Source organism: Penicillium coprophilum (genome assembly GCF_028826855.1).
Source record: "Penicillium coprophilum strain IBT 35676 chromosome Unknown utg000006l_segment0_segment0, whole genome shotgun sequence".
In the NCBI taxonomy this organism is placed as follows: domain Eukaryota; kingdom Fungi; phylum Ascomycota; class Eurotiomycetes; order Eurotiales; family Aspergillaceae; genus Penicillium; species Penicillium coprophilum.
In genome coordinates this window covers 3,304,660-3,326,756 of record NW_026622725.1, presented here as the reverse complement: position 1 = coordinate 3,326,756, position 22,097 = coordinate 3,304,660, and the positions used below count along the sequence as shown (strand labels likewise).

The window sequence follows — 22,097 nt, the reverse complement described above, 5'->3', positions numbered from 1 at the left end:
AGCAAGACTAGAACATTGGAACCCCACTAATTTGCAGTTTAGTGGATCTTAAATCAGCTACACATTTTGATCTTCGATTCCATTGTGTCCTAAGAAAATAACGGGATAATATGATATAAAAAAAATGGACAGTAATCATCGAAAGCTACATAACGCCAAGATACCTAGCAACCTGAGGATTGTCAATGATATGCAAGAGTTTTAGTAGGTTCATAATCTAGGCGTCGACATGCCCCGAGTACGCAGTATGTGGGAAGGAAAAGGGTTGGAGGATGTATTTGATCATCGCCATTGCATGACATAAATGTTTTATGTGGCTTTCTATATACACACACACGTCAGTCAATGACACTTTTGTTATCAGCCCAACTAGGTTGAATAGACCGACAAACAGCCTCAAAATCCTGGAAGCGTTGAGTATCCTCCACCAACCCAGGCGTCGTCCAGAACATAGCCCAATTACTATCAGCCAGTTTCCAGGTACCCAACGACCGCTCGAAGTACCATTTATTTACAGGGTTGTCGATGCGACTACGCCAGCAGACTCCATTGGGGAAACATGTGCGCACCATCGCATTGAACACAATGTCCGCGACACCGCCCGCGCCCTGACTACGCTTCAGCACGGCGAACTTATCTAGATACGGCACCATGCGGGCAGTACTGGCTTCACTTCCATCGTCCGGTACGCCCGGCGGCAATTCCCAGGTCAGGATTGCACCGCCTTCGTACTCGCCGGCAACGATGACGCCGGCGATACGGCTGTTCACCCGGTCGAGGTAGTTTTGGACATCGAGTTTGCGGTCAAAGGAGTCCTCGATTAGGGTGACTAGACGGGGGAGATCGATGGAAGGGTCGTGTAGTCCCAGCCGTGGTTGGAGCTGGGCTGTCCAGGGTTTTTTGTAGGGGTTGGGGAGGATTGTGAGAGGCATTCCACGTTTGACAAAGGTCGTGTGGGAGATGACCGGGCTGAGGGTGCTAGATTTCCTGCCTTTGAAAACTCCGCGCCGACCAGGGGGTAGAGATGATGATAGTAGGGGCTTGTCGGTGAGGAGGTGGTGGATCAATGGGTTGCGCTGTCGACGGGTTCCAACAGCTGATAGGTCCGAAGCAGCCTCTTGCGGTGAGCGGGCTGAATATGAGACTTCTTGTGGGGAGGTGATAATCCCTGAAGAGGCCGATGGTAGCATTGCTAATGCTTGTTGGGCTAATCGGAGATTCTCTATATGCCCATCTAGCACCTCCTCCATCGCCTCGGCACCCGGTGATCGGCTGGGTGCAGTAGGTTGCGCAGGCGAGACAACCTCACGATTGACAAACTTTGAAAATGGGTTACTTTCCAGAATTGGATAAGTAGCTTCTGCGGTTGACTGTTTTGATAAATCATGGGTTCCAGAAAAAGAGTTTCGTGCCTGGGAAAGCTCATCTTCAATTTGATCAAACTCTTGCTCCATGTTGATGAAAACGTGCGATGATTGGGGGCCCTTGAAAGCCGGAATGCCCCCAAGCGGATCGAGAACAATGACACGGTCCAGGGAGACTTCTTTTTGTAGAGCTGTGATTCTCTCGACAGTTACTACTGGATCCTCGTCCGGGTCAGGATGTAAAGACAATCCGGCAAATTCTTTCGTCAGTGCAAGGGTGGCATCGTTAGCTGAAACTGTCACAGCTCGTGGATTTTCCTCAACATAGGCAATCGGCGGAATAAGTACCACATGACCATCCCGAAGGGCACTCAAGAGCACTTTTCGCGATAGCACCTCAAGTTGGCCGGACCCCCGCTCAGGTATAGATAACGTCGAGTCTAGTCTGAATGATTTCGAGTCGGGCAGCTCATCGACTGCGGCCGATATCCGATTTGCCTGCTCAATGCCTGTTTGTCGCCCAGCAGGGCCATCCATCTTCCCGGGATCGATAACCACGCAGCATGCCATACCCAGACGGACGAGCTGCGACAGAGTCTTAGCCACTCCATTGATCACGGAATCGTCGAGTAATTGCGGGGTGGTGATTTTGATCAAGGCCAAGTGCAACCTTTCAGGTATATCTTGTGGGCGCGGAGTGGGAGTTGTATCTTGGCGGAAGACAGGACTGTCATACACCGCCCTAGAGGCGCCATAGAACGAGCCCAAATTGACACCAGAGGGCAGAGATGCTGATATGGAATCCTTCAGGAATTCGGGGGTAGGCTCTTGGCGCGATTTGGCGGGGCTGGCCTTAAGCCGAGCTAGGTACGATTTAGCCTCGCGCTTAGTCGACGCGGAGCTCAGGAGGCTAAGAAAAAATTCCTGAACCAAACACACACCCATTAATATATGAGACAAAAGAATGTCATCTGCCACCTACCCGATCGAGCAATTTCTCCTTTGCGCGGTGGCCGAGGCGATCTTGGTTTTCGCTGCTGCCCGAGAACTCCGCGATTTGCTGGGCTCGGACATTCAGCGCCTGTGCCGGGCGCGCCGCAATAGGGTCACTCGGGCGAACTAGATGTTGCTTCGAATTTTCTAGTCAGTTGATGCTCAATATCAACCGGGGATCTCGGGTTGAGTTACCTTCACTAATGAGGATTTGGCTGTTCGAGACCAATTCAACGTTCGGGAGCTCATGGTTGGGTGTATTTTGGGATCAATTGCTCGCCCTAGCAGTCGACGCCGATGCAAGAGCCTCGAAGCAAGCTTGCCACTGATCAGCAGTAAAAATACAATATAGGATACACAACGTAGAATAATGAGACAAGATCAAACAAAAAAAAAAGAGGAAATAATATGACGCATCCTCGGTTATAGCTCACCGCCTGTGGATCCCGAGATTGATAAGAGAGAGGCATTTAAGTGTCCACTGCTATATAGACCTGCATCATTGTACATATATTCTTGTCCAATCTTGATTCATTGAAAAACACCTCACCTAAATGCAACTTCGGATGCTTTTTTACAACCGCTTCGCATCGTATGAGGTAAAATAATACAAACATTTCATCCTTTTGTCCGCTACTTCAAATATTGTGTGCAAGCCAATCCTTACCCGGCTGCCTATTTCTATTCTGTAGGTTCTTGGATATCAAGCCGATCTCCACGGGATTCTAACCCGATCTCAGTGTCTTTTCTGACCAGGAGTTGGGCTGAAGTCTGGGAGTAACTCTACCATCTCTACTCTGCAATTTATGTTAGATCTTAGTGGATGTGTTCTATACAGGTTTCATACTGTGTATAATGCATTGAGAACTGAGACATTGGGTAAGAAACTCAACTAGGCCATCCCAGTGGAATGGAGGCCCGAGGGGGGCATACTCTTATTAAGAAATATATTAACGACCACGGCGTGGTCATAAATAGCAAACTTGGTACAATTCAACAACCCTTTCTTATGTCCAACATAAGAGAACAAAGAAAAAAAAACATAAAATCAACTCTATACTGGATTCTCGTCTTAGTATCAAAACAAAAGAAAAGGAAAAAGAAAATTGCAAGCAGGATGAATGTATGTCGATGATACTAATGCTTAGAATCTAGATAGTAACATCACTGAATTAATAAATTGATAAATGCTGAACAGAAAATTCCAGAAACCTCCAATAAACCAAAAGCCATAGCTGTACTCTAACGGGGAAGCCAAGAGGACGAGCTGCAGATGAACGTTATTCCAAGGGTTCTAGAATCCAGCCCTGGAGGAAATTCACTTAGACCGCTTTGGGGGTGCATGTAACAGTACCGGAGGATACGATGTAATTATACAGTGAACGCGGGCGAGATCGTACTGATAGGTCTCTGTACTTTATCGGCTGGACTCCCCCGCCACTGCAAAAGTTCCTCCTTCTCCACGTCCGAGACTACTTTGCGTGAAACACATCTCTGGCCATTGAAGAGAGTTCTTAACTATCAATTGAATCATGTAAGAGCGCTTCATTCCCCCTTCAATCCAATTCCACAAAACCGCTCCTTGCGCACAGTGTCGCAAATTCTTAGGAATTGCCAACATTTCCCAACCTGGGAAATGTTGGAAGCACTTTCGATTTCCTTGACCAGACACAGATCCCAATTGACCATGTAATGTTGAAATTGGCATTTTCTGTTTGACTCGATATTAGTCCCAATCACCTGCATGAAATTAATCCCCACTGTTCTAGATTCACATCCTCATCTACGCCACCAAGCCGGGTCCCCCCTGCACTCCAATTGATTGTGGCACCCTAGCCTGGTCTCACCCCCAGAAAATTCCATCTCAGCCGCTCTGACCCTCGATACCCCAGTCTACTTCTCAATCCCTCACAATGTCCGATCGGAGTGAATACCTTTCCGATTCCATGTCTGGCCACGATTCCGGGCTGAGACCGCTGTCCAATGCGGACGACTTATCTCTCGGAAACCCTAATAAGACCGACTTGTCTCATATCATGGGCCATGCTGGAGTTGCCCTAGCCAATGGGTTTCCGAGCGATGATGACGAGGATGAGGACGATGTGGATGAGGACTATGCTGCGGCTGATCAGGATGACGACGCCAGCGATTTCCCATACTGGTTCCGCCGCCCACCCTCCCACAACCGCACAAAGCTGGATGAGCTCCATCCTTTTGTCCAATTGCTCTCCGCATCTAATGTGGAAGATTGTGTGAAAGTAGAGGAAGCTTTCCCCGAGCAGGAGCGTTGCTCTTACGATAAGGTATGGCTATCCGGATCATCTTAGAGATCCATTACACCAATACAAAGTACCACCTCAATATTTGAATTATCTCAATTTGATACAAACTGGAGGCGAGCTAGGCGAGCTTATTGGAGACTTTCATTGCTAACTTTGATAGTTCGTTTACCGTCTCACCAGATGCCCCGAGCTTAGTTTGGGCCTCTTCACTCTTCCTCTGCTCGCGGAAGGAGAAGCCAAACCCCGCCCGACCCTCGTTGGACACATCATTGCTACTCGCACTTCAGAGCCCATTGTGACAGACCGGTCGATGCGACTTCCGGTCAATTGGAAAAACGAGCGTTGGTCCGTCGAAGACGGACAAGCCGTTGGCCACGAAGAAGGTGGCAGCACTATTGCCATTCATTCACTTGCTGTGGATCCAAAGCACCAGGGCAAGCAGGTCGGAAGCACATTGATGAAGTCATATATCCAGCGTATTAGAGAGGCCCAGATTGCCGATCGCATCGCAATCATTGTACACGATCATTTGATTCCCTTCTACGAGTCATTTGGCTTCGAGTCCCACGGCCCTAGCAAGTGCCAGTTCGGTGGTGGTGGTTGGGTTGATATGGTAGGTTCTCTTTCTGACCATCAGCAAATATATACTAACCCCAACTAGATCCTGGAGTTTGGTCCCGAGCCTATTGAGGAGTAAGAAGGTTTTCGTGTATCTTTTTTTCCCCTTCTTTTCTTATTTTGCACCATTTCGACTTGGACCATGTTAAACCACAAGAGGGGTTTAGCATATCCTTTATTATGTACGCACATCCATGTTTTTGTCTCATCTCAAGGGTTTATCCTAGACGGGCTTTCGCGAGAAAAGCAATGGAGTTTCTTCGGGTGGGCGGGATTACTGTTATGAAACTGGGCAGAAACGGCTTGGACTTCCCGAATCGGTCACAAAGGCTTGTGTACCATAGTTGACGACAATTCAATATATATGAGCATGAGGTTGGAATTATGGCAAGAGATTGAGATAAATATACAAATATAACATTCTCGAGCCTGCATGGAGCATTTGGCCTTTTGTTCGATACCAGACCACGTGACTCGCCTATATCATGGTTGATCCAATAGTAGCCCCCACGTTGGTCCTCCGCCTGGCAGAAAAAAAGGACTGCCGACGATTTTTTCGTGGAGAAAAACCCACTCTATCAACACCCTTCACTCACGGCATTACTTCAAGAGTCATAACATATTTGACTCCTGACTTTTGCCCACCATGAAGACAACGTGGAAGGATGTGAGTCCAATATCCCTCCTGCAGTTTTGCGCTTCGACAGAAGAGATTGCTGATGTGTTTTTCACCGCTTGATAGATTGCGCCTGTGCCCACACACCAGGAATTCCTGGATATTGTCCTGAGTCGTACTCAGAGACAGCTTCCTACACAGATTCGTGCTGGTTTCAAGATCAGCCGTATCAGAGGTACGACCCCAATCATTCTGTTTAATCCGACATGGCGGCAAGATGAAAAAAAAAAAAGTTATCGCGGTTATCGATAAAGCACAATCGCTGATCAAAAAATTTCCCATCAGGATTCTACACCAGAAAGGTCAAATATACACAGGAGACTTTCGGTGAGAAGTTCCAGCACATTCTCGATGGATTCCCTCGCCTGCAGGATATCCATCCTTTCCGTAAGTCTAACTCCCATGGCGATATAGCTATTCGGGTGGGGTCTAATATCCACCAGACAAGGATTTGATGAACACTCTTTACGATGCCGACCACTTCCGTATCGCCCTTGGTCAAGTCTCAACCGCCAAGCACCTTATTGAAACCGTCTCTCGCGATTACGTCCGTCTCATCAAGTATGCGCAGTCTTTGTTCCAGTGCAAGCAGCTCAAGCGTGCTGCCCTCGGTCGCATGGCAACCATCACCCGCCGCCTGAAGGATCCCCTCGTCTACTTGGAGCAGGTCCGCCAGCACTTGGGTCGTCTGCCCTCGATCGACCCCAACACTCGTACACTTCTGATCTGTGGATACCCTAACGTCGGAAAGTCGAGCTTCCTGCGCAATATCACCCGTGCAGATGTCGATGTTCAGCCCTACGCTTTCACCACTAAGAGTTTGTTCGTCGGCCATTTCGATTACAAATACCTCCGTTTCCAGGCCATTGATACCCCCGGAATTTTGGACCACCCTCTCGAGGAGATGAATACCATTGAAATGCAATCTATCACCGCTGTTGCTCACTTGCGGTCCGCTATCCTCTACTTCATGGATCTTTCCGAGCAGTGTGGATACTCCGTCGGTGATCAGATCAAGCTTTTCCACAGCATCAAGCCCTTGTTCGCCAACAAGATTGTGTTCATTGTCGTTAACAAGATTGATGTGCGCCGTCCTGAGGACCTGGAGCCTGAGTACCAGGAGCAACTTCAGGATATTCTCAAGGCCGAGGATGTCGAGCTGCTGCAGGTTTCTTGCACCACCACCGAGGGTGTGACCGCCGTCAAGAACGCTGCCTGTGACAAGCTCCTTGCTGAGCGAGTCTCCCAGAAGCTCAAGTCTGGCTCCACCTCTGCCACCCCCGGCAGCCGTCTCGGCGACGTTTTGTCTCGTATCCACGTGGCCCAGCCTATGGGCGGTGTGCGCGAGACCTTCATTCCCGAGGGCGTCAAAGATCTCAAGAAGTACGACAAGAACGACCCCAACCGCCGGAAACTGGAGCGCGATATCGAAGAAGAGAACGGCGGTGCTGGTGTCTACAACTTCGACATGCAGCGCGACTACACTCTTGCCGACGCCGAGTGGAACCACGACAAGATTCCCGAGGTGTGGAAGGGCAAGAACATCTACGACTTTGTGGATCCAGATATCGAGAGCAAGCTTGCTGCCCTCGAGGAGGAAGAAGAGAAGCTCGAGGCAGATGGCTACTACGATTCCGACGAGAGCGTGGAAGATGCCGAAGACGCCGACACCCGTTTGAAGGCCGATCTCATCCGTGAGAAGCGTGTGCTGATGCGCAACGAAGCCAAGATGCGCAAGTCTCTCAAGAACCGTGCTGCCATCCCCCGCAGCGCCAAGGCCAAGAAGCTGTCCGAGATGACCAGAGGTCTGGACTCCGCTGGCTACGACAACGATGCGGCTGGCTCTCGTGCCCGTGCCGCTAACCAGCCTCGCGGCCGCACTCTCCGTGAGCCTACTGCTGATGGTGACGCTATGGACGTTGACGAGAACCCTAAGAAGGCCCTTCTCCGCTCTTTGAGCCGCGCTCGCGACACACCGGTGACTGATCGTCGTCTCGACGGTATCACTACATTCGGCAACCGTGATAAGGCCGAGCGTCTGGCTAAGCTGGGCCAGAAGAAGATGAACCGTATGGCTCGTGCTGGTGAGGCTGATCGTCACACAACCGCGTCTCTCGCGAAGCACTTGGTATGTTATTCCACATCATCTCCTATATCAGTATTATTTGCTAATCATTTTCTTTACAGTACTCCGGAAAGCGTGGTATGGGCAAGACAGATCGTCGTTAGAAGCCCCGACGCGGCTGAAACGACACCCATTCTTAATCCTTGTCCATTGGTTTCGATACCGGGTGCAAAATGGTGTTGGGCGTTTGATGTTTCAATTTCTTTTTTTTCCCTCCGAGTTTCCTCGTCCTCTGACGCGCATTTTTGGTTTCCACGACTGTTCACTGTGGACGATTTCAAGTTTAGACACAGTAATGATTTGTGGGAGGTTGTTCTCCTGGTCAATAGGACGGAAAAGTTCTTGACTTGATGATCTTGCATATAACGCCAATACAGATGATGATATTTGGTTTTATCTCTACTACATTTTGGAGACTCAAAGTCTCTTTAGGATCTTCATTATTAATCAGCCTTCCCGTTTGCAGTAGATTGTAATTGTAGCTAACTCCCTGGCGGGTAGACGGGTGGATCCTCGTGCTAGTGTCGCCGGGAACTGGATGATGTGCAACAAGGGAATCTACTGACTTGTGGGCTGATAGTCAATAGCAATTCTTCATCATATGATTTTTCTATGATTTTGATGATTTGTTAAGGATAGCCCGGCATCTGCGTAGTACAGATTGACAAAATGACTAACCATACCATGTGATAGAACGAAGGAATGTGTGAGGATAGCAAGCACCGAAATAAGCATACAACAAATGTTCTTATTACGAGGTAAATAAAATATAGGACTTAGCTAGAGAATGTAGTCTAGAGTTCTGCAGGAATGATTTGTACAAATGTAGACAGTACGATAGCTCGGTTGACTTGAGATCTATCATCTAAGCGATGATAATATATGTTCCATATTGTAAGCATAATTTGGGCCATACATTGTAAGAAAATTCCATCAATACTGTTACATTAGAGCAGATCATAGTACCAGTGCCGATTATTGACGTGGGACAGATAGCGTCTCTCCAGAGGTCGGCTACTAACCGAGCACGGGATACGGAGTAATGACGGCATGCAACATGTGCCAAACAAGAACAAAGCGCCATTTCCCTCGCTGCATCTTTCCGATAAGTTGGTCTAGAGACAAGCATTGCCACCCGGTGCAATACAGCCATTGCGTCTCATTGAGGGAGGCGGGGTTGCCTGTTTAGGAGGCTTTGTGGTACATATGCTGCACATAAGTATTAATGCAACCTACACCAGACTTACTAGACGTCATTATGGTTCTTTGTAGGACCACTGTGGCTTTGGAATATTAGATTAGGTGCCTAGACTTTCCTGGATGAGGCATTATTCGTGTCCAATTTTGGTTTGTTTCAAGACATTGCGGTTCACTCATATAATCTTATAGAGTGTGAGGATCTGATATTATCACATAAACTCTAAATCCCTGTCCTGGATTCTTAAATCAGACATCATGAGGATTCGTGAGGATGACTTGTTACAAGGACCTAAGAATTTTACACTCCCTATTCTATGGACGGATTGTAAATTGTACTACTTACAGCATACAAAGTACACAAAGTCTTCCGGGCTTGCCCGAAAAAACTAGTCTAATGTAGCATAGCATGAAAAAATCAGCTCGGGTACATGAGATGTACATATGTATGTAGGTAGATGCCACTAAGGTGAAATGAATGGTGATTGGGTCTATTTTTCCTATCTCCCATTTTTCAGTCGGAGGCTAACCGGAGGAGGTTTAGAGTGCCCACAGAGATTTTACTCTTTTCTCTTTTGGTGGTCTGACCCTAGCTATTAATAATATCCATTGGCAGGGGATTGGCACCTGGGCACTTGCAGTCAGAGTTTTTTTTCTAGGGGCAATTTTTTATGGGTCTAAGCCGAACAAGGGATGCCGAGAAAGACATGCCGAACATAACAAAACGCAAACAATCATAGGAGAATAGAATCATGCTAGAGTTCAGTATTCAACAAGTGTTTGTAAATATTTGTGAGATTTGAGGCCATATATTGCACAAGGTGTTGTGTGGTTCCATGGATGTTTTCAGCCAGGGTCGGCAGCCCGACTCGGGATTGTAGTCGGGATTGTTATCGGCTCGGGATAGCAAGCACGTTCGGTGTGCCGATTGAGAAAAAGTGGGGACCAAAAATCAACAGATCGGAAATCTCTGCGTAGGAGTCGACCGAAGCCTCACCGGTAGTGGGTCTACGCTGTTTAGACATGTCCAACTTGGGAGCTTTCTTATCAGCACGTTTTGAGTCATTGGAATCTGTTCAAAGATATAAATGGGACTGCCTCCCTCTCTGTTTGAAGCTTCTTTTTCCCGGTCTGTCTATAGATAAGCTATATACTGCAATCAGATGTTCTTAAGCTCTCAATTTTAAGTATGATCAGCGCCCCTTTGACCGGGTAGAGCGCAGTGTCCACGCATCTATGACCCACTCGGTAAACCAGCATTCTCCCTTTTTATTGGTATTCCATTTTTTTTTGTTTTTGTTTTTGTTTTTTCTGGTTTTTACTTTCGTTTCTTGGAGAGTCCACCCGGTTTCAGTTGCCTTTCATTTCCATTTGGACTTTTCCAAGGTTGTAGAGTAAATTGCATGCTCGCACAGTTTTCAATCTATACATATCCCGGTACTCCCCGTAGAAAACCCGGCACCAGGACCCGATCTAAGGGAGATCCCCTATGAATATACGTCACTTTAGTAGACATGAGTGATTTATTGATATTGTGCTCCGTAGCTAGGAATCTGAACCATAAGTCTCCAGGTGTCATGGTCATCGTTACGTGGAAATAATCCGGCTATTCAGGCACTGTATTCTCATTCGTACATTTGCGAGGACCCAGACTATGTAGCTGTCCCGCATGTTTCTAGAAGGTGGCAAGAAGGTCGGGTGATCAGTGAGATTTTATGTATTCCGTGTTTATTGTTCTTTCCATCGGAGTATACAGAGTAGCTTTGGATATCTAGGAAGCATCAACGCAATGGCATACCCAATATCATATCTGAACAGAACACATTATACCGTATCAATATAGCATATGTATTCCGTTCACGTGCATTCCTAAGATTCCCCTTCTCCAGGGAAAGGTACCTAAACACGGAGTACATGACGCTAGAGATTGAAAAAGACCGAAACAGACTTTTTCCTAGTCTGTGGAGTGAAATTTACCAACTTACCACCCCATTGCATCCGCATTTACATAAAAAAACCTGGGACTAGATCCGGGCCCCCGTTTTTTGCTGTACCTGGTATCCACGGTACCCCAAAGAGCCTTCCCAAGGGGACTATTTAATTCCTCCATTTTCCTTCTTCCCCTTTCTTTTCTCAACCTTCTATTTATTTTTGAATCTGTTCAATATGGGTATCTCTACCTTTATGGATAAGATAAAGCCTGGGAAGTCTGAATCTCAATTCTCTTCCCAGGCCGCTACTCCGGCTCGTGCGGACTCGACTACTGCCGAGAAGGATGATCTTACTCTGGATGATAGCCCTGTCAAGTACCTGACATGGCGTTCGTTTATCCTGGGTCTGTGTGTCTCGATGGGTGGTTTCATCTTCGGATACTCTACTGGTAAGTGTTACACCAGCCTTTCACAATGGATGCAACGTTGTTAACCCATCTTAGGTCAAATCTCGGGTTTCACTACTATGGTTGACTTCAAGCAACGTTTCGCCGAGCATAATGCCGCCACTGGAGAATATGAGTTCAGCAACGTTCGCAACGGTCTGATTGTTGGCCTGGTACGTTGAACTCCCCAAAACATGCAAGTTATAGAATACTAAACTCTATTAGCTCTCTATCGGAACTATGATTGGTGCCCTGGTGGCTGCCCCCATTGCGGACCGCATTGGTCGCAAATTCTCCATCTCCTTCTGGGCCCTCCTCCACATCGTCGGTATTATTGTGCAGATTGCTACTACCGACAAGTGGTACCAAATTGCTCTCGGTCGTTGGGTTGCTGGTTTGGGTGTCGGTGCCCTTTCCAGTGTCGTCCCCATGTACCAGTCGGAATCTGCACCTCGCCAGGTCCGCGGCGCCATGGTCAGTGCTTTCCAGCTGTTCGTCGCCTTCGGTATCTTTATCTCTTATATTGTCAACTTCGGCACTGAGAGTCTCGACAATGACGCCTCGTGGCGCATCACCATGGGCATTGGCTTTGCCTGGCCCCTTATTCTTGGTATCGGTACCTTGTTCTTGCCCGAGTCCCCTCGTTTCGCCTACCGCCACGGTCGTACCGAAGAGGCCCGTAATGTCATGTGCAAGCTCTACGGTGTCCCCCAAAACCACCGTGTCGTTGCCCAGGAGATGGCCGATATGAAGCAGAAGCTTGAGGAGGAGCTTGCCCATGGCGACGCTCCCTGGCAAGAGGTCTTCACCGGTCCCCGCATGATGCACCGTATCTTGCTCGGCATTGCTCTGCAGTCTTTGCAACAGTTGACCGGTGCGAACTTCATCTTCTACTACGGAACCAGTATCTTCCAGGGTATCGGTCTTGACAACTCTTACGTCACCTCCATCATTCTCGGTGCTGTTAACTTCGGTATGACCCTCCCCGGTCTGTACATCGTCGAGCACTATGGTCGCCGCAAGTGCCTGATGTATGGTGCCGCTTGGATGTTCATTTGCTTCATGGTCTGGGCCTCCGTCGGCCACGAGATCCTGAACGATGACCCCTCCAACCACTCTGCCGGTGTTGTCATGATTGTCTTCACCTGTTTCTTCATTGTCGGCTTCGCCACCACCTGGGGTCCTATTGTCTGGGCTATCTGTGGTGAGATGTACCCCTTCAAGTACCGTGCTGTCTGCATGGGTGTTGCTACTGCTGCCAACTGGACCTGGAACTTCCTGATCTCCTTCTTCACCCCCTTCATCTCCAACACCATCGACTTCCGCTACGGCTACGTCTTCGCTGCCTGCTGCTTCCTCGCCATTCTCGTTGTCTTCTTCTTTGTCAACGAGACCCAGGGCCGGTCCCTCGAGGAGGTCGACACCATGTACGTTCTTCACGTCAAGCCCTGGAAGTCCTCTAGCTGGGTCCCTCCCGAGGGCATCGTTGCCGACCTGCACCGAGCTTCCATTCAGGGTCCCAAGGCGGGTGAGGCTGGCCTCAGCGAGCACCAGCACCACGACGACACTCACGAAATCCGCGAGGAGTAATGTGATGATGACTGACAGCATAGCGCGTATCGCGCATCATTTCTGTGGTTGCCTTTTTTTCCTTCAAAATTCTGTGTTGATAATTAACTCTACTCCTTGATTAGCTGAGTCTCCACCATATCCTAAGGGAGACCATGATTTAATAGCATTACGAGCAAGCCTTGTTTTAGCAATCTTATTTCTTTTTATCCGATTGATAATACTTTCTCAATAATCCTCCGCTCTTATTGATTTCCAAATTCCATCCCGGCTCCCTTTCTAACAGCCCCATAAACAGCAGCAACATCTCCCTTAGCCCCCCTCTCCTCCTTAACCACCTCCAGAAGTCCATCCATAACTTCGACATTCTTCATCCGCAGACCTCCCTCCTTCGCAATTCCATACGCATGCCCTAGATCCTTCCGAGCAAGATCAACCGCAAACAACGGTTCCTCCCGAGTACAATAATCCCCACCAACCATCCTCTCCGCATAACTAGAAAGCGGCCCCGGTGCAAAGATCCCCAACCATTCCCGCAACGGCTCAACCCCAAGTCCAGACGCCTCAGCAGCAACAAGCGCCTCCGCAAGAACACCCACAGTATTGAGAATCACCGTATTACCCAATACTTTCAGCGTAGAAGCCCGTCCAACATCAACATCCCCTCCCTTCCCCGCAGAAAGATCAATCGTCTTCTTAGCAACGACCCCGTCGAAGAACGGCCGCGCCTTCTCAATCGCCGCTCGCTTCCCGGCCGGAACGACAATGAGTAGACCCGCATCCGCCATATTCGGTGCCCCGAATACAGGACACGCGACGAACCCAGCTCCCCGTGCGTTGAACGCTGTTTCGGTATGGCGCGATGTATCGGGGTGCACGGTTGAGCAGTCGACGAAGGTCTTGTCTGATAGGTCTTGCGGGATTGAGGGGTCTGAGAGGATTGCCGTGACGATTGAGTTTAGAGCTGCGTCATCGCCGACACAGGTGAAGATGACGTCGGATTGTGTTACGGCTTCGGCGAGGGTTGTTACGACTTTGGTGTTGGGGAGGTTTGAGGCGTGGGCTGTTGCTCGTGCTGTTGTGCGGTTGTATAGGAGGAGGGGTCCGGTTTGGGGGCCTTTTTTGGAGATGTTTTGGCTCATGCCCTTATATAGTGGGTTAGATTGGGGTGGTCTTTGGAATGCGGGGGGATGGAGATGAGGATGAGGATGTGGGAGGTGACTTACACGACCGATGTTGCCGAGGCCGATCCATGCGACTCTAGGTGCGGTCATGATTGCTATTGTATGTATCTGATAGATGTGAATATGATAGAGGACTGTGTAAGATGGAAGTATCGGGATAATCGGGAACTTTATAGTGTGGGGTACAGTGGGTTAGAGCTTAGCCGGTTACGGAAGAAGTATACTACATCGCGAAGTAACCATGTCAGTTTACCACATAGATCTCTGCTCTCGATGTGTTGGAAATGTGTTTCTAATATGATCGTTATATGAGTATCCCTCAAAAAAAGGTATGTTAGTCTACGTCTAGCCGTAAGACCATATACCCGAATGGAGTAGGGTCTCATGTTAAGGGCACATATCCTCTCACTGATATTGTGAGCCTATCATAGCTTCATCGACTTCTTCCGATGTAAAAGTACAGTGTTGTATAGGACCAACCGAAACAACACCCCATTTAACAGGCAAAAGCGCCATATCCTCATCCTCACATTCCGAATTCCTCTCTCCATGCCCATCTCCCCCCAATTAGGATCAAAATTCGGATGACAAGCGGCAGAAATTGCCAAACTACAACTTCCTGCCACGGGCATCACAGAACTAAAGCTTCGGAGACCAAGTCCAACCATACAAGCAAACATGCAGCCACCAACCACAATAGAACAAACGATCGCAACAGGTGAGTATCCACACGTAATTACATCCCGCGGTGGATTGCGCACCATATCTGAGTCAAAAGCCTCGACCCCGACCATAAACAAGCTTTGCGAGATCAGCCAATGGAGAATACCCGAAACTAGTATGAGGGGCGTTGCATAGCGATATGGGATCGAGAGGAAGTAGTTACTGCGCTGGGCGAGCTGGGGATTGTTCGAGACACGGAGGCCCTTATGGTGGGTTGCGTAGCTACTCCATTCGGCAGCGAGGGTCATTGCAGTTAACAAGGCGTTGAAGGCGAAGTAGAGGAATGAGAATATGAGTTGTGGGGCGTTGGCGATAAGGACATTAGCAAGGAAAGTGTCAGGCCAGATACCTCCTTTGATTAAGGTGTCAGCGGTGATGGTGCCGAGTTGTTGTTTCCAGATATTGACGCCTGATCCGATCTGTGAGAGGCCATATGCCAGTAGGCTAAGGGACACGGTGATGGCGAGAATCCAGCTAGAAAGGAAATGATTAAAACTGACTGACATCAAGATAATGGAAGTTATATGTTTGGCTTACAGTACTATGCTGAATGCCCACCGTCGAGAAGAGACTGCCGAGCTCCATGTCCTGTGCCTCTCAGCAAATGGCGCTAGACTGCGCCACTTTGATTGGGACTGGTCGCTGGATTCGACCTTGCTTTTGGTGAGAAGGCAGCAACCCTGCGTGTACGGGTCCGGACAACGTAGGAAGGAAGCCACGGCATCGCCAATTGTCAAAATAGGAGCATCGGTCATCCCGAGCCACATATAGAGCAAGACGGCGGTTTTGACGAGATTGAACGCAATGACCACAATAGTGAGAGGCAATGAATACTGCAGTTTACAGTACTGCGGTGCTTTCTCAGCCAAGCATGAGTCTACTTTGTGGGAGCCAGAGCTAGGACCCCGGTCCTGTACTGTCCAAGTATTATTGGCGATTTTCGCTTGGATGATGGGGAGGTATGAGCTGCTGCAGGTCTCTTCCCAGCTGAGGGGACATAGCCATTCGTATGGTCCTGGATATCCACCGAAAAATGTTTCATGCGGGCTAAAGACATCCTGGGTACCGACAAGGGTGTATGTGTTGTTGTCTGTTATATTCGTATCCACTAGGAGGAGCTTTCTATATGCGGACTGGTAGGTTTTCCCAAATGCGTTGAGACAGTCAGTCTTATTTAGATATTCCACTGTATCATTTCGTGCTGTGGAAAGGTCATAGAGTGACCGGCTCTTACTTGGTGAGTCGGAGCCTTTCAACAGCAGATCGGACGAATTTTGTTGTGTGAGAGATCCGCTGCCAGCGAAGATGTCGTAGGCAGAGGCTGCAGTTGTTTCGTAGATTGCCGAATTGTATCTAGGATACCGAGTTAATAGCTACACTGATAGTGTCAAGAGATGGGTGATCTTATACATCAAATGGAAGGGCAGTGATGAGGACACCAGACATATCCACAATAATGAACGCCCTACAGATACCCGAAACAGATTGCGCACACTCGGCACGCCAATATCGAGCCACGAACCCTGGCGGTGTGCTCGATCTATAGCTTGTCGTGTAGGGGCAGCTAAACATTGCTGGAAGAACATGTCAGCTTACTGTTCTAGCATATTGTCCATGCAGATACACCTACCATTCCGTAATTACTGGCACTCAATAGAGAAGTACTCAATGAGTTGACGAGTAGATGAAGTCCGATGCTCAAGTGATGCACCTTTTCGCAGTCGCCTTCATATAGAACTTTGTTTCTGTCATGGTGTTCTCCTAGCTCATGGTATTCCCATTGATACTGAGAAGTGTAACGTTTTATGTCGTCTTTTTGCGAATGCGTCGTAGTGTAGACCAGAAAGCCCAAATTGAAGGATAGAACGACCAAGCTCGTGATGAAGGCTAAAAATAGGGTGAATTTCCAGCCTTTGAACCGATCGCTGCCTCGATGGGGTTTGTTCTCAAATTTAGTTTGTTTTTCTCTCAATGAGGATTTCTCCGTGCCTTCTCCTGAGCTCTCCTTCGGTACATTCTGAATGAGACGCTCTGCACTGTAGGAGTGACGTGGAACCGGTAGTAATTCGATATCTTCGAAGGAAGCCATACCTGACATTCTGCCGGTTGAGACACCTGCTCCGACTGTCTCAAAGCTTTTTGAGGAGAGAAAACTCCAGACAGAATATTCTGAAAATGAGTAGAATATAAGCTAGAGCCTAGCAACCAAGGCGAAGACGAAGGCTAAAAATAGTGGATGAGGCTCGATTAATCCTTGCCCAAACATGACACATTTGGTCGCCCGTAGTTGAGCCGTGTCACGTCTTCAGGGGGGTGCATAAAACTAGGCTAAATACTCCATATTACTCCGAATATCTGTTGCTGATCTTTGACTTATAAGCAGCTAAAAGTTGGGGGCCGGTCGTTAGGGCAATGAGCGACCGTTTCGGGCGCGATACGAGTAATGTGGACAAAAGACGCCGAAAAGAGCCAGCTGTATAAAAATCAGCTGTAGCGCGTTTACCTGTATTAAAATAGCTCTTCACGGGGGTTCTGCTATAACACGCAAAAACTTTTCATGTGGAGATCTCTGAACATGATGGGAAGAGGTGATCAATGACGGCCAAGAACTTCCCTTGAGTGCGTGAGCCGTCTCTTGGCAATAGTCTTGCCGATTGATTATATTTGACGGTCTGGGAGTGGAATAACTCCAGAAGAGGCTACGGAGTAGAACAATAGGAATCTGAACTTGATAAGATCTGATATTCAACATGTCACCAGGTCATAGCCACCCTAAAGCTTTGACTTCTCTTTTTCAATGATCGCAACGTCTTGAAACGGCAATCCGAGATACATCCACATAAATGCAAACCTATAACAGATTAGCATCTATCGATCGCACAGAGCACAGAGACCACATAAGACCTACCGATCGCTACCGAAAAATGGCTCCTCCTTACCCTCAGCATTCCGTACCCAAAACCACGGCGCACCATAAGCCCCCGTATCAAGAGCAGTCTGCGTATTATCTGTCAAAGCCTGCTTGATCTCCGGGGATGACGCCGCGGCTATGATCTCCTTGACTTCCGAGTCGGAGAACCCGTTGCTCTGGATTAGCTCAGCTAGTTTCTCCGGCTTGCTGATGTCGATATTTTTGTAGTACATCCACTCCCACAGCAACAGGAAAGTTGTTTCGTATCTCTCGCGTGGGAAGTGCTTCTTGATGTAGATCATGCATCGTTGAGGCTAGTCGGTTAGTGACGGAGAAGCATGCCAAAATATATAAAGCATAATACTCACCATAATTGAGAGGATCGGGAAGAAATCTGGTGTTTGGGTCTGCGGGACTCCAAAGTATTTGCATGCTCGCTCCGAGTCGAATTTGGAGTACGCTGCTTTGGCAGGGAGTGTCCAAGGGGGCTTGTTGCCTGTTCAAAGTGTGAGTAGCTCTATTAATTGATAATGCTTGATAATGCAATCCGAATGATGTTTGGGATAATGCATACCTGAGCCAACATTAATCCCGCCTAAAAAGACCGGGTGGAATCTGTCCGGTTAGCAAATATCCCATGTGCCAACCAGGGATGCGCATACTCAACCTCGACCCCATGCGACTCTAGAGCTTTGCGGTTTTTCCGTAGATAAATTGTCGCATAGTACGAGTATGGCGATACTGTCGAAACGGCCGTTAACGAATGGACTTCAAGGCGCGATACAGGGGGGTGGGGCTGGGGGCTTGCATACCGCAGTCAACGTAGGCGTCAATCTTGCCAGACATGACGAATAATTATGGATCAATAATTATATTCTATTTAATCCAGTATTACCGCGAGGTGTAGGTAAGTCAGCAAAAGATGAGATGATCATACGGAGTATATAGTGAGGACGTTGGGGCCGAGGTGGAGATGGACCGAGGTGCCCAGGCCGATGATGAGTGATCAATTTAATTCGTCCAAATTGTCAACTCTCTACTGTCGCGCTTGGCGTTATTGTGATATTATATTACTTTAAAAACAAAACAGAAGTTGAAAGCCGATATGGCTTCTTTTGAATGTATTAAAATTAGGGTATATTGAATAGCTAATGATTTTGCAGTTTGCGCCGGCCCAACACATGTCAGAATAGGATCGCTACTTAGTAGCGATTCAAAATTGACTAGAATCGAAGAGTGTTCAAACTTATATTCAAGTCTGGCTTTTGCTGGCGTTTTCCTCAAAGGAAGCTGGAGATCCCTAGGCTGTGCCTCGTGCGGCAGGACTCAGCGCCAGAGGCGGCCGGGGGGGGTTCGTGGTCTTGTCTGTTGACCAAACCGAGAACAATTTCCGCGTTCCATTTTGAAATGGTCTGATAAAATTGCTACTGTACTGGGCCGAGATCGCACGAAGCATTCATGGAATACGAGAGAGCATAAAAGTTAAGTCACCCACGACCCTCCGCTCAATCCCTGCGGCTAATAGCCGAATGTCGAGTATTGACCAGATCCAAGTCGTAAGGGTTCTCCTCATATTGTGTCGCAGTCGCAATGCGACGTAAAGACCGCCCTGACTGCCGAGACGCGCGGGACGCATAACGTGCGACCGTACCACGAGATGAAACAGCAGACAAAGTATCAGTATCGCTGGAGTCCTCATCAGCAGGAACCAGGACCACCGAGTCTGTCTGCTTATCATTCTCCAAGTCAGGCTGTTCACGGCGAGCTGCCTGGTTTCTTTCCGCAAGGCGGCGCATGAATGCATCCGCCTCAGAAGCGTATTTGCAGCGCTTTCTGATGCGCGCACCATATTTGTAGAAGATGAACGGGAAGGGCACGCACGCAAGCGCCAAGAAAGCCGGGATCGACGAGGCCCAGTGAATTCCCAGGTTGTGGTACATATACGTTGTGAAAAGCGGGAAGGCCATGCCGAACAGTGAGCGGAGGGCAGAGTTTGCGGCTAGCACGGAGGCAGAGAATATCGTGTACGAATCGATGAGGTAGTTGAACACGCTAAGGAAGACGAGGACCATACCGAAACCGAAGGGGGCGCCTGCTGCGACTGAGGCCATCCAGTGAATGCTAGGTGAGTTGGTCCAGGCGAACCAGAATAAACCGATTGGTAGAGCTATACCGCCTACCATGCTTGGGGGTAATCTTAGTTCAGGAGCGAGTCGGTCGGTGGTCTGGCTGCACTTTTTGGCGTAGCGGAAGTTCTCAGGGAATGTGTATACCACGGCCATGAGCATACCGACAAGGATGCCGAGGAAGGCGAGACCGCCGACGCCTTCGCTCCAGCCGCGGACTTCTTGGAAGACAATTGGATAGGCGGCGAAGAGCATATAGAGTGTGCCGTAAATGATTGCCATATAAATAGAGAAAAGCAGCACAATTGGCTCACAAGATAGCAGGATCCATGGACGGGAAAGCGCGGTCTTCAACGTCTTACCCAAAGGGGCCGGGCCACGGTCGATGTCAGATTGACTACGATAGACTTTGCCAGTCAAGGCAGACATCTTTTCTGCGCGACGGCGTAGAAGGACAGGCGCATATGTCTCTGGCAACAAGAAAATGATACATAGCCAAAGCGCACCCGAGAACGCAGCCAAGAGTCCCTCTACCCACCTCCAGCCAGCAGCGGTAGCGAGGAACCCTCCAATCACAGGGCCTAGGGTCGGTCCCAAGAAAGGAGCAGCAGCAAAAAGACTAATCGCGATCCCACGCTGAGAGGCCGGGAACATGTCTGCAATAGTGCCGCCTCCATTTCCAAAGGGCGAAGATCCAAAGGAACCAGCCAGGAAACGCAATATAATGAGTGTTTCAATGTTCTTTGCACCAGCCGCACCGGCATTGAAAGCAGTCAGGAACATAAAAGAGATGGTAAAGATATGTCTCCGACCGAAGATCTCACTAAGGGGTGCCCAGATCAACGGTCCGATAGCAAAACCAAGCACGAAGAGCGACACTCCTAGAATAACAATTTCCTGGGCAGCACCAAAGTCCTTCATGATCTGGCTCATTCCGCCTGAGAATGCGGATGAGACCAATGACACTGCGAGAGTCACGAATGATACCAGGATTGTGATAGACCACTTCCTGATCGGAGGGAAATTCATGGGATTGCGTGGGTCGGCAGGGATCCAGACCACGGCATATGGATCATCTTCAGTGCCTGAGCCTGTATATGGAAATTGCATGACTTCCTCGGTGACGACCTTTTGATCGAAGACCAGGCGCCAGAAAGGGATTTTGGAAGGCAGCATGGCCTCGCCCCCGTCGGTGGGAACTGTCATGCTGCTGGGCTCGGATCGGGAGCTATGCAATTTGGTGGAACGGTGGTATATCTACGAGATATAAGTTGTAGCTAAAATAGCAAGATCGACGAGAATGGAATATCAGATACAAGAAAAAGAGATATCAAGCATAACCGAAAAGAGCCTCGGTGTTACTCGGCTTGATCTAATCTCCCTAAGAATTCTTACCAGGAATTTTATTATTAATAATTGAATAATCCTTTCATTCCCCCACTGTCTCTGGAATATATCTCGGCAATTCTATTGCCGTTGCACAAATTTTCAGTGGAGCCCATTGTAAGGCCCGGACCAACCTGACTGGGCACAATGCCGGCCCGGACGCCATGTCCACGGCTCCCCGAAGGCTTGGATGGCTTGGCAGATATCAATCCTTGAACTGTACAACCAGAAAATGAGGACCTGTAGTGTTAACACCGAAAATGACCGCTTTTGAGGCCAGAAATGGCTGCCTTTCCACCCGTAACTTTGGATTGCCCGGCCGCCCTACGAAGACTTATAGGACTCTGGGCTCAAAACCCCCTTTGAGGGTGATTGGATGCCTGAATGCCTGAATTTAGGACGGCAGAAAAAGTAAAATTCCGGAATTTCTATGAAAAAAGCCTTGATAATCATAGTATTGATCAATTTACCATACGCTGTACAGAGTGGTGTAAAAAGCGGTGCTCAACGTCTGGCAAGCTTCCTAATCTTCTTCCTAAGCGTGGATTTGAAGAAGAGTTAGGAAG

General features: G+C 48.6%; 8 protein-coding genes across 8 annotated transcripts; 3 read left to right on the top strand and 5 right to left on the bottom strand.

Moving 5' to 3' along the window:
- Window positions 1–338: 338 nt before the first annotated feature.
- arg2 (acetyl-CoA:L-glutamate N-acetyltransferase) lies at window positions 339–2,606 on the bottom strand (the record flags this gene model as incomplete). Its single annotated transcript, XM_056681374.1, has 3 exons — window positions 339–2,288; window positions 2,347–2,493; window positions 2,553–2,606. 3 exons carry the CDS (start codon window positions 2,604–2,606, stop codon window positions 339–341), a joined length of 2,151 nt encoding a protein of 716 aa, XP_056528756.1.
- Window positions 2,607–4,270: 1,664 nt separating this feature from the next.
- Window positions 4,271–5,336, top strand: N7500_010235 (polyamine acetyltransferase; the record flags this gene model as incomplete). The annotated part of the gene is made up of 3 exons (XM_056681373.1): window positions 4,271–4,660; window positions 4,800–5,252; window positions 5,301–5,336. 3 exons carry the CDS (start codon window positions 4,271–4,273, stop codon window positions 5,334–5,336), a joined length of 879 nt encoding a protein of 292 aa, XP_056528755.1.
- Window positions 5,337–5,903: 567 nt separating this feature from the next.
- On the top strand, window positions 5,904–8,162 carry N7500_010234 (putative GTPase NOG1; the record flags this gene model as incomplete). The annotated part of the gene is made up of 5 exons (XM_056681372.1): window positions 5,904–5,924; window positions 6,000–6,108; window positions 6,219–6,320; window positions 6,377–8,061; window positions 8,121–8,162. The coding sequence occupies 5 exons, from the start codon at window positions 5,904–5,906 to the stop codon at window positions 8,160–8,162; spliced, it is 1,959 nt and encodes a 652-aa protein (XP_056528754.1).
- A 3,259-nt stretch (window positions 8,163–11,421) lies between these two features.
- N7500_010233 (sugar porter family MFS transporter) lies at window positions 11,422–13,222 on the top strand (the record flags this gene model as incomplete). Its single annotated transcript, XM_056681371.1, has 3 exons — window positions 11,422–11,635; window positions 11,690–11,805; window positions 11,858–13,222. The coding sequence occupies 3 exons, from the start codon at window positions 11,422–11,424 to the stop codon at window positions 13,220–13,222; spliced, it is 1,695 nt and encodes a 564-aa protein (XP_056528753.1).
- A 224-nt stretch (window positions 13,223–13,446) lies between these two features.
- Window positions 13,447–14,475, bottom strand: N7500_010232 (NAD(P)-dependent oxidoreductase; the record flags this gene model as incomplete). The annotated part of the gene is made up of 2 exons (XM_056681370.1): window positions 13,447–14,346; window positions 14,428–14,475. 2 exons carry the CDS (start codon window positions 14,473–14,475, stop codon window positions 13,447–13,449), a joined length of 948 nt encoding a protein of 315 aa, XP_056528752.1.
- A 519-nt stretch (window positions 14,476–14,994) lies between these two features.
- Window positions 14,995–16,694, bottom strand: N7500_010231 (uncharacterized protein; the record flags this gene model as incomplete). Its single annotated transcript, XM_056681369.1, has 4 exons — window positions 14,995–15,024; window positions 15,078–15,582; window positions 15,646–16,481; window positions 16,584–16,694. The coding sequence occupies 4 exons, from the start codon at window positions 16,692–16,694 to the stop codon at window positions 14,995–14,997; spliced, it is 1,482 nt and encodes a 493-aa protein (XP_056528751.1).
- A 1,186-nt stretch (window positions 16,695–17,880) lies between these two features.
- Window positions 17,881–18,865, bottom strand: N7500_010230 (putative DSBA family oxidoreductase; the record flags this gene model as incomplete). Its single annotated transcript, XM_056681368.1, has 6 exons — window positions 17,881–17,959; window positions 18,017–18,333; window positions 18,388–18,515; window positions 18,594–18,634; window positions 18,682–18,760; window positions 18,832–18,865. 6 exons carry the CDS (start codon window positions 18,863–18,865, stop codon window positions 17,881–17,883), a joined length of 678 nt encoding a protein of 225 aa, XP_056528750.1.
- A 659-nt stretch (window positions 18,866–19,524) lies between these two features.
- Window positions 19,525–21,351, bottom strand: N7500_010229 (MFS transporter; the record flags this gene model as incomplete). Its single annotated transcript, XM_056681367.1, has 1 exon — window positions 19,525–21,351. One exon carries the CDS (start codon window positions 21,349–21,351, stop codon window positions 19,525–19,527), a length of 1,827 nt encoding a protein of 608 aa, XP_056528749.1.
- Window positions 21,352–22,097: the final 746 nt, after the last annotated feature.